This window comes from Carcharodon carcharias, chromosome 5, assembly GCF_017639515.1.
Source record: "Carcharodon carcharias isolate sCarCar2 chromosome 5, sCarCar2.pri, whole genome shotgun sequence".
NCBI lineage: Eukaryota > Metazoa > Chordata > Chondrichthyes > Lamniformes > Lamnidae > Carcharodon > Carcharodon carcharias.
In genome coordinates, this window is record NC_054471.1 from 97,079,781 (window position 1) to 97,094,877 (window position 15,097).

The 15,097-nt window shown below is 42.9% G+C and overlaps 1 protein-coding gene across 1 annotated transcript; it reads left to right on the top strand.

Moving 5' to 3' along the window:
* Positions 1 to 2,988: 2,988 nt before the first annotated feature.
* LOC121277847 (kelch repeat and BTB domain-containing protein 11) lies at positions 2,989 to 15,008 on the top strand. Its single transcript, XM_041187549.1, has one exon. It carries the CDS (start codon positions 3,131 to 3,133, stop codon positions 5,720 to 5,722), a length of 2,592 nt encoding a protein of 863 aa, XP_041043483.1. The 5' UTR covers positions 2,989 to 3,130; the 3' UTR covers positions 5,723 to 15,008.
* The last annotated feature ends 89 nt before the right edge of the window (positions 15,009 to 15,097 follow it).

Sequence of the window (15,097 nt, forward strand, 5' to 3'; positions counted from 1 at the left end):
TCAAGGATCTGTGGACATCCACACCAAGGTCCCTCCCCCTGATCCACTGAACTTCCTAGGATCCTACCATTCATCGTGTACTCCCTTGCCTTGTTACTCCTCCCAAAATGCATCACCTCACACTTTTCAGGATTAAATTCCACTTGCCACTGTTCTGCCCATCTGACCATCTATATCGTCCCGTTGGCTAAGGCTTTCCTCCTCACTATTTACCACACCACCAATTTTCATGTTATCTGCAAACTTACTGATCATACCTCCTACATTCACATCTAGATCATTAATGCACACCACAAACAGCAAGGGACCCCGCACCAAACCCACTGGACACAGGCTTCCAGTCACAAAAATAACCTTCAACCATCACCCTCTGCCTCCTGCCGCTAAGCCAATTTGGATCCAAATTGCCAAATTGCCCTGGAACCCATGGGCTCTTACCTTCTTGAACAGTCTCCCATGCGAGACCTTGTCAAAAGCCTTATTAAAGTCCATGTAGACTACATCAACTGCATGACCCTCATCTGCACACCTAGTCACCTCCTCGAAAAATTCAATCAAATTTGTTAGACATGATCTCCCCATTTTATAGCCATGCTATCCTTGATTAATCCTTGCATCTCCAAGTGGAGATTAACTCTGTCCTTCAAAATTTTTTCCAAAAGTTTCCCTATCACTGATGTTAGACTCATTGGCCTATAGTTCCCTGGTTTATCCCTGCCACCCTTTTTGAATAATGGTACCACGTTAGCTGTCCTCCAGTTCCTCTCCTGTAGCCAGAGAGGATTTGAAAATTAATGTCAGAGCCCCTGCAATCTCCTCTCTTGCCTCCCTCAGCATCCTGGGATACATCTCATCTGGGCCTGGGGAGTTATCCACTTTTAAGCTGGCTAAAACCGCTAATACCTCCCCCCTCTCGATTCTAATTTGTTCAAGTATATCACAGACCCCTCCCTGAATTCTAATACCATGTCGTCTTTCTCTATAGTGAATACAGATGCAAAGTACTCATTTAAAAACTCACCTACGTCTTCTGGTTCCTCACACAGATTGTCACTTTGGTCCCTAATGGGCCCTACTCTTTTCCTGGTTATCCTGTTGCTCCTAATATACTTATAAAATGCCTTTGGACTTTATTTTACCCGCCAGTGTTTTTTCATGCCCTCTCTTTGCTCACTTCAGACTGTACCAGACTGGTTTTCCAGTTTATACTTTTGACTTTTCAGCAGTGACACCAGGTTTATTGGGTGTACACGAGGCACGTATATGACACTCTTTGCTGCTTCGAATATTGCAGGGGTAATGGTATAAACAGGGTGATATTGCATTCCCTAACCATTGCACGTCTCCGATTGGAAAGAAAAATGCCATAAGTTTTTTTAAAATACTCTATTGTGTTGTTTGCAAAACAGTGTTTTCCACACTTTTAAATTTACGATTATACCCTCATATGTTAGCTGTGGTAGTGCTTAGTCGGTACCACTCTTGCCTGTGAATCACATGATACACACTGCCAAGACTTGAGCACAATCAAGGCTGACACTCCAGTACAGTACTGAGGGAGGACTGCACTGATAGAGGTGCCCTCTTTCAGATGAAACGTTAAAACGAGGACCATCTGCATGCTTGGGCAGATACAGAAGATCCCATGGCACTGTTTCGAAGAAGAGGGGAGTTATTCATGGTATAAAAACAGAAAATGCTGGAAAATCTGTGGAGGGAGAGAAACAGAGTTAACCCTTTGAGTCCGTAAATCTCTTCTTCAGAGCTCTAAAGACTCGAAACGTTAACTCTGTTTCTCACCCCAGATGCTGTCAGACCTGCTGAGCTTTTCCAGCATTTTGTTTTTATTTCAAATTTCTAGCATCCAAAGTATTTTGCTTTTATTTTAAGAGTTATCCCTGGTATTCTGGCCAATATTTATCCCTCAATCAACATCACAAAAGCAGATTATCTGGTTGTTATCATATCACTGTTTTTGGGAGTTTACTGTGCACAAATTGGCTGCTGTGTTTTCTACATTATAATGCTTCAAAATTACTTAATTGCCTGTAAAGCACTTCGTGTTGTCTGCTGGTCGTGAAAAACATTAAATAAATACGTCTTTTCTTTTTTAATAGCTAAATTAGCGACAATACAGTCTCCTATTTTGGGTGAACCTGTTTTTATTGTTGCAAATATCAGAGCAGACATCATTTAACCAATGATGATGCAGACCCAAGATAAACTAGGTATTATCTTTTATGTATCTGGGACATGTACAACACACCCTACTTACCTGTCACTGCTTGAGAAGTAACACCCACTCATGTTTAATTTAAATACAGCACTTATAAAACGAGAACCCGGAGGAAGTTGATGCCAAAATAATGGCATTGTTCAGTAACTTTTCAAAAGGGGCGCTGTCTTCATAAACAAATATTTGCAAAAACTTACTTTATATGAGGAGCCAGAACGGGCCGCCATTTTCACTTCTTTGACCTACAGATTGGTGATTTGATTAGGTATTTTGGGATGATTTATATCATGAACTTGCATATTTGTAAACAAACAAAGCTGTCAAATACTTTTTTAAGGAATTTCATTAAGGAATCATGATTATTTCATGTTTGGACAATATAAAGTTGAATTTCAAGTTAAATTCCTACAGAAGGAAAACATTGATCAACCAACCAAATCAGGTGATCACTTCAAATGTTGTGACATTTTCAAAATACCTAACAACTGTTTATCGGGGAATGATCCGGTTTGGTTTTTGTTGCTGTATGGAGCAGCTAACTGATAAGCTATTTTCTTTTCTATACAGAGGGATGCGACGACACCGAATACAGCAGGGAAGCTTGGCCTTATAAGATCCTTCCGACCTAATCAACAGAAGTACATGACCTTGGGACTTCGGCGATAACAACCTCAGCTTCGACTTCGCCCCCTGGGAGGTTGCTTCGAAGCAGTGTCAAGCCATACTTGGTTCACAAAGCATCGCTGGTAAATGTGCAATCTTTGAAAACCTAGAGAGAGTGTAAAGAAAAACGTATCTGAATGAGGTGCCTGATCCAGGCTTTTGTTGGAAGTTATGCCAACATCATCACGGACCGTTACACTGTAAGCCAGCGGGTACAATCTTATCTAATCGATGGATCAGTCTGGTCAGGATCTATTTATTGTCACTGGTGCTTCCCCTTTGCAAAAGAACGAGAATTTGGATCTTGAGTCTTTACTAATAGGCATTCCCGAGAGTCCTTTCCCAGGGCAGAATAACAATGGGGTAAATGCAGAAAACCACAGGAACGGGCAAACTCTCAAAAGGGACCAGGTTGAGCACAATAAAACAGTAGATGTCGGTGGGACAGAAACAGCGGCTTGTTTGCCAAATGCGTCGCCGGTTTTCTTCGAGCAACAAAGCGGCGAGAAGAGTTGGTGTTTGGCAGAAAATGATTTACAGAAGAAACTTTGCCCAGGGAGGTTACAGCCGGCAGGACGGGAAATCAGCCCTGGCGAGGGGGATCTGGTGTGCAGCGAAACTTCAGGCTGTGCTGCCCCCACTAGAGAGGTGGGTGAAGAATGCAGCATTAATGCGGAGGCTAGGAGCCAGGAAGGTGCTGACGGTGTGATTGCAGACACAGCAGCCCAGCTTCCGCACGGCAGAGTTGGACAGACTGAAGAGAGAACTAGTGCCAGCAAGGGCGGCTCAGGTGTGGGCAATGCACAAGGTGAAGAGGAGCCGGGGCTGCTGCAGCAGAACGGTCGAAGGCTGGGAGCTGGGGCTGGGATGGACACACCTGGGCAAGAGGCAGGGGAGCGGCCGAAGGGGGGCGGCGGCTCGCCGGCTCTGGAAGCCGGCGCTGACAGCCTGACAGCTGGTGGAGAGGAGCGGGAGGAGGAGGAGGAGTTCAGCTCAGGCGATGATGGCAGCCCCGGCGAAAACTCGTCCTGTAGCTTCGGCTCGTCCCTCTGCTTCTCAGCGCCGTCCGGCGATGAGAAGGAGCCGGGCTCGGCGGCGGTGTGGGCAGTGGGCCGGGTGGTGAAGAGCCAGCGGCAGCTGATTAACAACAACATCGGCCTCCAGGAGCAAGGGGAGCGGGGAGCAGCACCTCTCACCTACTGGAGCCTGGAGGCTGGCAGCGGCCCTGCCCCGGTCCCGGCCTCGGCCCCACCCCAGTCCCCGGCCGAGCCCGACCTGGTGATCGAGGTGTCGGGCCGGAGGATCCGGGCTCACAAGGCGGTGCTGGCCGAGCGCAGCGACTTCTTCCGGGCCCGCCTGTCCCGCCAGTTCCTCAGCCTCCGCGGCCTGAGCTTCGAGGCGCTGCGGCTACTGCTCGACTACTCGTACGGGGCGGGCATGGCGGCCCGGGCCGACAACGCGGCCGAGCTGATCGCCGGCGCCCAGTACCTGCAGATGCCGTGCGCCCTGCACTCGGCCGTCGACTCGCTCAAGGGGCAGCTGGAGCTGGGCAACTGCCTGGAGCTGCTGGGCCTGGCCAAGCGGCAGCGGCTGCCCGAGCTCCGGGAGGCCGCCTACAAGTTCATGAGCGATCACTACCTGCAGGTGCTGCGGGAACCCGCCGTCTACGGGCGGCTGAGCGGAGCCGAGAGGGAGCTGATCCTGAAGAGGAGGACGGCCCAGGCTGAGGCTCAGGCCCGGGGCGGGGCCTCGTCCTCGAGTTCTGCAGGCGCCGGCGAGTGCTGCCTGGTGCTGGCCGACGTCAACGAGGTGTACGAGCGGCCGTCGCCCGGGGCGAGCCGGCCGGTGAGCCGGGAGGGCAGCCGCTCGCAGAGCCCCGAGCCTGGCTCGCCGGAGCTGCCCGAGGCCGCCGGCCCCGCCCGCTGGCTCTACCGGCACGACCCGACCGCTGACCAGTGGCAGCGGCTGAGCCCCATCCCCGAGGCGGCCGCCGACACCCGCGGCTGCGGCCTGTGCACTCTCTACAACTACCTGTTCGTGGCCGGCGGCATCCGCGGCTCGGGGCCGCGGGCCCGACCCTCCGACCGGGTCTTCAGCTACAACCCGGCCACCGGGGAGTGGGCCGAGCTTCGGCCCATGAGACAGGCCCGCTCGCAGCTGAAGCTGGTGGCGCTGGACGGCCAGCTGTACGCCATCGGCGGCGAGTGCCTCTTCAGCGTCGAGCGTTATGACCCGCGGGCCGACCGCTGGAGCCCGGCCGCCCCTCTGCCCCGCGGCGGCTTCGCCGTGGCCCACCAGGCGGCGGCCTGCTCCGGCTACATCTACGTGTCGGGCGGCTCCCTCTTCTACCGGCTGCTGCGCTACGACCCGCGGCGGGACGAGTGGCAGGAGTGCCCGTGCAGCAGCAGCCGCCGCCGCTCGGCAGACATGGTGGCGCTGGGCCGGTACCTGTACCGCTTTGACCTGGAGCGGGAGAGCCGGGCCATCGCCGTCTCCAAGTACAACACGGTAGCCCGGCTGTGGAGCGAGTGCGGATCGCTGCTGCCCCCCGCCGCCTCCGCCTCCTCCTCCTCTTCGGCCTCGGGCTCCCCGTCTCAGCCCTTTCGCTGCGCCCTCATGGGCCGCGACATCTACTGTGTCAACCGGGCCTGCATCCTGCGCTTCACCCTGGCCGAGGAGGACGAGGATCAGACCGGGCCTAGGCCTGCACCTTTCCAAAGCCGGAAGCTCCAGCCGTGTGTGGAGGGCAAAGGGCTGCTCTTCCCTGCCTTCCTCACCTTCCCTGACAGGAGCCCAGCGTCTCTCCACAGCAAAGTGCCCTGAGACAGCCCAGCAGCGGCACCAAGGGGGGAAACTACACTGCAGCCTTCTTACTGACATTGGGCAAAACAACAAGCTGCAGCTGGATTTTAAAATCATTCCAAGCCACGCTGGAATTACCCTATGGCCATGACACCAAAATTATTTACTGCTTCAATGAATCACGATTGTAAGTACAGTGAAACACCACAGTTTCTGTCAAAAGGGGTGTGGTAGTGGACAGAAGATTCTGTGCATTCCTACTGCCACCTCTGAGTTGGTGACCAACACTTTTGGGGGCACACCCATGCCAAGGTGAAAGGCTGCAAATCTGAAGACTACCGCATGCGCTGAAATGTTGTCTTTCGTGTCTGCGGGTGGGATGCTGATTACCTTTGGGCGATAGTATGAAATGGGCTAATCTTGAATAAGCCACCTGTTATACATCTCCTTATTAAAATCAGGGGAGATGCATAACACAGCAGCTGGTCAGATAAGATAGTGGCCGTTTTACACTATCACCTGAAGTCAGGCTTGCCTCCCTGGCTGTGAAACGCCCTGTGGAAAGTTGTGGCACATTGGATGCAGAGGAGAGGTCAGTTAGTGGTAAAGGGTGTTGGGGGTAATGGATAGTGCAGATGGTGCAAGTCTCCACACTACAAATGTTAACACTGTGAATTTTCTCTGGAATTTTCCCAAGCGCCCACCATAATTTTGTTGGAAAATTGGCAGTAATGAGAAATTACAGAGGTCAGTTAAGAGAACCTTCCCAAAAAATTGCTTATCATTGGTGTCCATATTACAAATGCTAACCTGATTTTCTCAGATATTAATGGACCTTCTCTGTATTTCCAACATTTTCTATTCAGTATATTTGAGAAGTTGTGAGCTTCCTGGAATTTGCCGTAAAGTGGTAATTCTGGGATGAAGTATTAAAATATGAACTTGAGATGTTGATAAAACTCATGTGCGTTTTGGATTATTAGCATGCCAATATCAATACCAGTTGGAGTTTGCGTATTGGATTTCTTCATGTTTTTCTAATACCTGAATAGATGTGTGAATTACAATGTCAGGAATTTTTATTGCTTTATTACTAACTATTATATCCCTGTGATAATGTTTATTACCGCTTGATAAATTGACAGGGGTGATATGACAATACTTGCTGCACTGTGGATGCCATCACATGAATGATACAGAGCACATGTCATAAACCAAAGGACAGAATTAAATAAAAACTGTTTAAACAGAATGGGCAATGCAAGTTAAGGCAAACTCTAAACTTAGTAGGTGTGGATTGAACTGAAAATAAAAATCACATGGAAAATATTATTTGAAATAACTTGTGAATTACTCAGTTTATTTTATATGCATATGTAGTGGATGTGCAAGTAACATTCTAACTTTACTTTTAATGGTTATACCTCTTTTGAGTCCATTGAGATTATTGCCTTGAATTCACTACCAAATATACACCTGATACTAAAGCAGTGATTAGTTCGAGTAAATTTTCACAAGGGTAATTTTACATTATATTAAAATAGTTCAATAATGTCATGTTGTCATCTACTGGTATTCATTGCCTGTTGTTATTACACAGCCTGTGAAATTATCAAATACTAGTATTCAAGTGCTTGTTTTGCTTGTATGAGATCCCTTTCACCATTATTTTAGCCGATGCACAAGGGGTTTTGTTAACTCTTGTACAAAAATGGTGATCAGAGGAAATTCAAGGGAAGGGATAACTTTGTACCTCATATCCCATGGTGTAATCCTCAGGGCAGGGAGAATAGCAGATGTTTTGCACTGATTATATTACAGTAGTCCAACTGATTCAGGTTGGATTTAAAACATGAAAACAAAAATTGACTTGTGTACAGTTATCAGTTGAATTTTCATTGACCAAGTTTGAAGTAGAGCCTCAACTTTCATTGCCCAATATTTGTTTATATGTACACTCTTATGTGGGATTCTTAAACTTTTATGCCAGCACACAATTTCATTGTTAAGAGATTGCCATTGTTTGCTGTGCCCTCAATGTACAACAATATTAGCACATAAGGACTAACTTAATGTCATCCCTCCCAAGTTCTTGAGGAATAAACTGTAGATAATTAGTGCAGATTCTACATCACCTAATACATTGCATGCAAGCTGCCAATGTTCCAATGCATTAGCTTTACCTTTATCAGGTTATTAAGAAAATTGAAACCCATTAGTTGCAACTGCTCAGGATAAGCTTGTAAATTGTGATAAAACAGGAATTTCTATAAAGTGGGAAGGAGCAAAATGCTAAATTAATCTGGTGCATAATAACCATATCTGAGTAAATTTTATACTAGAGTGCATACAGGATAACACGGTCACAAAACTCCGCACTCCCCCTTCCAACATATAAAGTATCTCAGAAGTTTAATGAACAATTGACTCGCTACACCGATGCAGAGGACACAGTGCTAAATCTGTAACTTTGGGAATTTACAGCTCTGGCACATCTTCATTCCCATCCTCTGTTTTTGCTTCTTTCAGAAGAAGACATTGGCCCACATTTATTGGAGTAGGGGAATTTTACAGCATGCCCCATTTGTCACTTATTTTCCTCCCTCATCTTTAAAAATGTTTGCGCCATAAATTGTTGAAAGTGCAAGCTGATAAGAGTACAATCAGGGCATTTGGGACCTTGGTAAAGTGATTTATCTGTTGAGATTTATGGATAGAAAAAGAACAGAGGAATGGAGGAGAAAAAGAACAGAGGAATGGAGGAGAAAGAAATGGGGTGAATTAGAGTCATGTCAGTTACAGAAAGAGAAATAATGAAGGAAAGATTGGATTACGAGAAGAAAGAGATAAAAAGAGAAAGTAAGATAAAGAATTTAATTTTGAAAACTTCAAGAACAACTTACTACCTGCAGGAATTTGACTCCACAGTTTCGATTGTTTGCTTTTTGGGCCAGGGAGGTTGAATGGTATTGTGCAGGAAGTAAATCACATCATGAAAGTGGTCTTTGTCATTTATTACCAATCCTAACTGCAGCAAATGTATTTAAACAGCACAAATACAGCAATTTCTTGATGCAGGGTGTTTGATGATTTCCATTTTCATGAGGCCAAAGGCAAAATGATAGAACTTGTCCAGCAATTTGTAACGATTCATAATTCATGGTTTATCTCTTCCTCAACCACAAATTGCTGGGTTGTTTACATACAAATGCAGCAAGCACAGAAAGCTTGTTATTTTCCCAGCCAACTCTGGACCTTGACTTCTGCATCAGTAATGCCCAGTTCCTTGATATTCTCATTAGCTTGAGCTTGCAAACGGTTGTTCATAAAGGAATTCTTGGAGCTTGTTCTGTGATTAAACCACCTAAGTAGTGCTTCATCAACATCAGCCATTTTCCTTTCATACTTCTGTTTACCATCTTGGTTCCTTTCCCAATCCTTGAAGAAATCTGCTTTTCTTTTCATAACCCTAGAAACTGAAGATTCATAAATTCATGCCTATATATAATACCTTTTGAATCCTCAATTCCTTCAAACTTAAAATATCCATTAGCTTGCACTTCTTTTGTTGAGGCATCTGGAAGTTCAACTTTCATTCCATCACATAACGCTAACAAATAGGTGGAAGTCAATACTCGGGCACATTGGGCTGTACTGAATTCCATTAGATCGAAGGATGAGAGCCTTATGTTCAAAAGGTGACAAACCTCATTAGTGGGACTTCTGCAGACCATAAGCAGGAATTACAACAAGAAAATTGCAATAAAATAAATTTTTCACAATAGAAAATATGATGGACAAAATCAACACGTTTTGGCTGTATGTAAACAAGAATTGTAATTAATTGACTTGTAAACCAATATGAAAATCTTAGTGCAACCCCAAACCAAGGGCCCCAGCTGAAGGCATTGAAGTGTAGTGTAAAACTCCCACTGGAAGCTGTCTTGTATTTCCTGGGCTTGGCCCTGTATTGAGTACAACTCCAATCCAATGTGAAGTGGGGTTTAGTAAGTTCTCTGGCAGTCCTTTGGGCCACTTGTGAAGTTTTGAGAAAATGCTTTGCCTCATTCTGAAACCTTCTCTGTTGCTGCTTGTTCACATAATTGACAGAACTCTCCTATTCAGGGAAAAGTGCAGTTTGCAGTCCTTGACTGTTGCCAGCTGTACTTTGTACCCCACAATTACCAACCCCAAACTGCCATTACGATAAAATGTAGCCTAAAAAAACATAGCTGTTGTTCTGGATCTTGGAGTGAAATAATCTCTAAAGTCAATATCCATGAACATACTCAAAGCCTTAGAAAACACTGATTAAAACCCCCCCACAGATTTTACTAGGGTGAATAATTACTGGAATGGTTGCTCAAATATGTAGTCTGATCATGAATATGCTGAGGTTGTCTACAGGATAGCAATCATTAAGTTTTTACTAGACTAGAATAAGTGCAATAAGAACTGAATTTATGAGAACACAATATCTGTTCCAAGCTTTTAAAATCTAGTCACATTTTTCCATGATAGCTCTTTTTCACATGTCCTATTATTTGGTTGGAAAAATAGGATTCTATTGCAGTGATTGTTTCACATGAATGTGAATTTCAGCATCATGGAGGATTCCTCTGTGTGCAATGTATAAACCTTTTCTAATATAAACAGGTTTATGATGTTATATGAAGGAAATTTTCCCCCACCCCACATTGGAAAATGTTAATAATAGAATTTCATTAAGAACAACTGACTAGTTCTGTATTGGCATAACCAAGATATCGTCTACAAAAAGCAGCTCTGGAAACTAGACAGACCATACAAATGTTTATGCAAACTGTTAAAAACATAGCCTAACGTGGTTTGTTCACAATATCCCTGATATATTGATAGTCCTGTTAAAAGATCCGTGAAAACAACTGATGAATGTTTTGCCGATGTTGTCAGCTGCTTTAGATTATTGGATGAAGATGGCCTTTTTTCTTGTTTATGAAGTAAAGCCTTTTTAAATCTCTTTTTCTTGCTTTTATAGAATTCTGTCACCATGTGACCAACAGAATAGGTAACTAGCCTGATTTTAGTGGCTCATGAATGCCACTGTTGAGCTAGGCACTAGAGAATGAAACAGACTCTGACCTCCATCTTTATAATGAGGCACTTACTGCTCTGCACTATATAAGCACCTCAAAATAGCATGACTAACAATAGGGACTGGGCATGTATAGAGAATAGTGAGCCCCTTGTCCATGGGGATATGCTAGCATCTAGCATTTCTACTCGCAGAAATTTGGAATGTACTCAGGAATTCACCAGATCACAATATCTTGAGGCTTTTTTTGCTCCTGTGCTATATGTTGATTGCAAAAGAACTGCTCATAATTTGTTCCTGTCCCATCCGATGTACATTATTGAATATTTCCCCAGTCAACAACAATAACTTGCACTTTTCTAGCATCTTTAACAAAACAGAACTTCCAAATGCTTCACAGGCAAAATGCACAGGAAATTGGACAGTTATGAGAGAAAGATTAGGGTTGGTGACTGAACAAGCGATCAAAGCGATAGATTTTGATGAGGCTTTTGTAGGATGATAGTGCAATTACAAAGTGGAGGCATTGAGGAGAGCTTCCCAGAAGGCAGGACCAAAACTGATAAAGGCTCCACTGCTGAAAGTTGATTGGAGGGGACAGTATTCTTTCATGAACATGAGCAATGTTTCAACCATGTGTAAAGTTTGGTCAAATGTTCAATTGTTTGTGATAATACGAGTTATCATAACATAAAATAAGTGAGATGACCAGCAGCTGCCCAACAGCCATCACTTTCATAGGAGCACTTGTTTCCTTTAGGGTTTGCTATTAATTTGCGATGGCCTCTTATTATAATTCTTTATGTCCAATTATGAATTCAGTTTGCTGAAATAGTTCTTTACAAACCAAACGTGACAAATTTATAACATAGAATCTTCTAAAATGGAAACTTAAAATTAAATTTCTTTAGCAGTTAAAAGTCATATTTTTATATTCTGAATTTTTTTTATTTAGACTTATTTTCACAATTAAATGAGGGAAAATCAAACCCTATTGTTCTAGCACTTTAAATTTCATAATGCACAAAACTATTTGTCCCTGACTTTGCAACATTTTAATTTGATCAATCCATCATGACACAATTAATTTTTTCAACTCAAAGCCAAAATACCTTTACAATTTATTCCATTAATGTATTCTTGGTTTGGATCATTGTGTTGCCAAACACACATGAAACAACTTGTGCTGTCTTTTTCTGTACAATACAGTGTCCATTGTTACCCACAATGGAACTTAATTCAGCATCAGTGGCCCGGTGTATGCCACCAGCACGCATGTGGGATTGATGTAAATCAATTGAATATCCTTTTTGTCCAGTCTAGTGACTTAAATAGAAAACTTATTGCTGCTAAATTGTGATATGAATACATAAAAAACAGCAGTGCACTTCCACCCTATTTAAACCCAAAAAATGTTAAACTAGAATTCTGCCCTCGTGTGCTGATGTTGAAGTACAGAATTAACTATTAGTTGCTGAACCATGGCTGTTGGAGTATGAGTTTGGAATGTGAAATGTCTGATAAACCACAATTACACGCAGTCTTACTGTGTTACCCATCAACTACCAAGGTCAAATTTACAAGATCTCTTCTCATTGTAACTGTCTGCTTTTTGTTATGCCTCATATAATTAAAACAAAGCCTTACCAACACCCATGTTACCTCATTTGTTTGGTGCAGATGTACCCACTCTGGTTATAAATGGCCTGATTCAAAGGAAAACTTCTGTCTGTTCCACTGTATTGCATATGCAGATTCTGTTGCATTCCACTTTGTTTATCTTGTTCTTATGCTTAATTACCTGAACATGTTTTAGACTGTATTTTATGTATAGTTTTAAAAGTCAAGTTAAATCTCATTTGATGGACTCAGTTCCTAGTCATTACCAGGCTACGTTTTGAACCAAACCACTTGAATAATCAATCTGTTAATGTGCTCTTGATCCAAATAACAACTAAAAGAATGGCATTGCCCTAATTAGACAGAAGTGCTAATTTTGGTTCGACGTTTGGCATGGACACCATGGGCTGAATGACCACCACCTGTGCTGTAATCATTCTACGGTTCCAAATCAAAGCTAATCTTTGTGAGCCTGTGTGAGTGGGAGGGTTGCAAATGCTGAGGCAGATTGCTGTAGTCAATAGGTGAAGACCTTATCATTGCTAATGTTCTCTAGTAAAAATACTTGGCAGTGCGATACAATATGTAATTCAAGTAACTATTTGGATGATTAGTCGCACTGTAATAAGTGAGCTGAGCAAAATCCTCCCAAGTTTTGGAGATTTTATTGATACTGCACCTTCAAACATTGGTTCGTTATTGTTGAATTTAGCAGTCTTAAGTTGGTAATGATTATGATGCAATGATATTGTACTGATGTATGACAATCAGTGCATTCACATGCAGGCATGGTTAAAACCATCAGTAATTGAGTAGTTACTTGGGAATAGCATTCTTTATGGACAAAAATTTGCTTTTTGTGGCAAGTTAGGAGGCGCTTGCCCAAATATATGGCATCATGTGATGACAACATATGCTGTCATATTGCTGCCATTTATTTTCTGCCTATTCCTTGAACTCAGATCGTAGAAGACCACATTTACACTATGATTTGCAGTTTGGATGCCAAACCATCAGCTATCAAGAACTGGAGTATTGCCTCTCTGGTTTGATGTGGTCTGTCATTAACCACTGCTCATGTACAGCCTTCACACAACACTCCCAAAGCACTAAGGTGTTGACACTAAAGGTGGCATGTGTATGCAGTGACATTCTGGACAACCAGAGCAACACTCGGGCATTTAGATGTCTGTGATTGAATTATTCCTTCGAACTCTCTATCCATCACTTGTTATTCTCATAATGCATAGTTGGTTTATTTTTCAAGAAATCACAACCTTTTTACTGCTATTTGGGAGATACGCTGAACACGGTTGAATTACATACAAGATATAAAAATGATACAGTGGTATCAAACAAGTGGACAGCATAGCATCACAGGAACAATACAGTAATGCGAGATTACAGAAAAATATGCAGCACTATGCATTATGTAATTTGTAGATGTTATACATACAAGCTGTTGAACCGTAAAATAGATAAAACTCAATGCCAAGTGGTGCTCAAGAGTATGTATTATCAGCATAATAATGGAAACCAAACAATTGTGCGAGACTGTTACTATATTTGTGATTCAGTAATTCCAGCTCGTAATATATGTGGAAATACAAATGTTTGCCTATTGCACTGTTAGTGCAACCAATGCATGTGATGCCATGTGATTCAGTTGTCAGACACCTAAAGCCTCAGCATGTAAATAAAGAGGCGAATGCAAGACATTAGCAGTAAGCGTTCACGATGTTCAATTGCATTGTGGTGTGGGTTCTGGCCATACTTTTAGAAATAACTGAAATATTTTCAGTTACATTCAGACTTTTTTAAATGACAAATTGAAAACATTTTTTATGATATTTTTGATGATCAAACTGTTATCCGTTATGTGATAAAGCCACTTGAACTGCAAGAGGAAGATGATCTTATGAAGATAGAAACTTCAAGAACCTGCTTTATGATTAATGATGCAGCCACAACGATCATTGTTAAGCACTGGAATGAGCAATTATGTGGACAGAAACAAGTTTTCTTATTCATCTCGCCTCTATTTTCAAGTACTTCTGAACTAAGCCAGCACAGTCTGGTAAAGGCACTAGCCTGTGCAGAGCATGATTAAATAACAACTGACACTTGCAATCAAGAATTATTGGTGATGATTAACCATTCCATGATTATGAAAGCACAGCATATTTTACTGCAGAATTCTCTTCCCGGTGTTCCCTGCCAAACTGCAAAATTATTAAATAAGGGAACGTTGATTCATCCTGTGTATTGAACGCAATTACAGATGTTTACAGTGATAACACCTTGAACTACCACCATTCTTTCCATTCACATATAAAGGACTATGGCATTTTGATAGACAGTGCTTGAGTCACTTGTAAATAATCCATGACATGATGGGAGTTGCTGACTTTATCACCTTGTGAAAAGAGCTAACATTTCAGGCTTAATATGCACTGTGCAGCTTAAAGCATTTTTCTTAATTGTTTATTGATGTATTTATTAACATTTCATTTATGGACATTGTAAACTTTGATTGAAAATGTAAAACTTTAATACAGACCGATGCAATCTAACAGTGATGTAATAAAGAGCTTAAATGCTTGTAGCAATTTTTCAGCAGGTTTGATCGATGTATTCAATGGAGTCAGGTTTGATTAGTTATGTGAATTTCCCAAATCTAATGCGTCTATAGCAACTCTAGT

What these genes read in the sequence shown, in the direction of transcription:
- LOC121277847 (XM_041187549.1), top strand. Translation starts at nt 3,131, where the DNA reads ATGGATCAGTCTGGTCAGGATCTATTTATTGTCACTGGTGCTTCCCCT.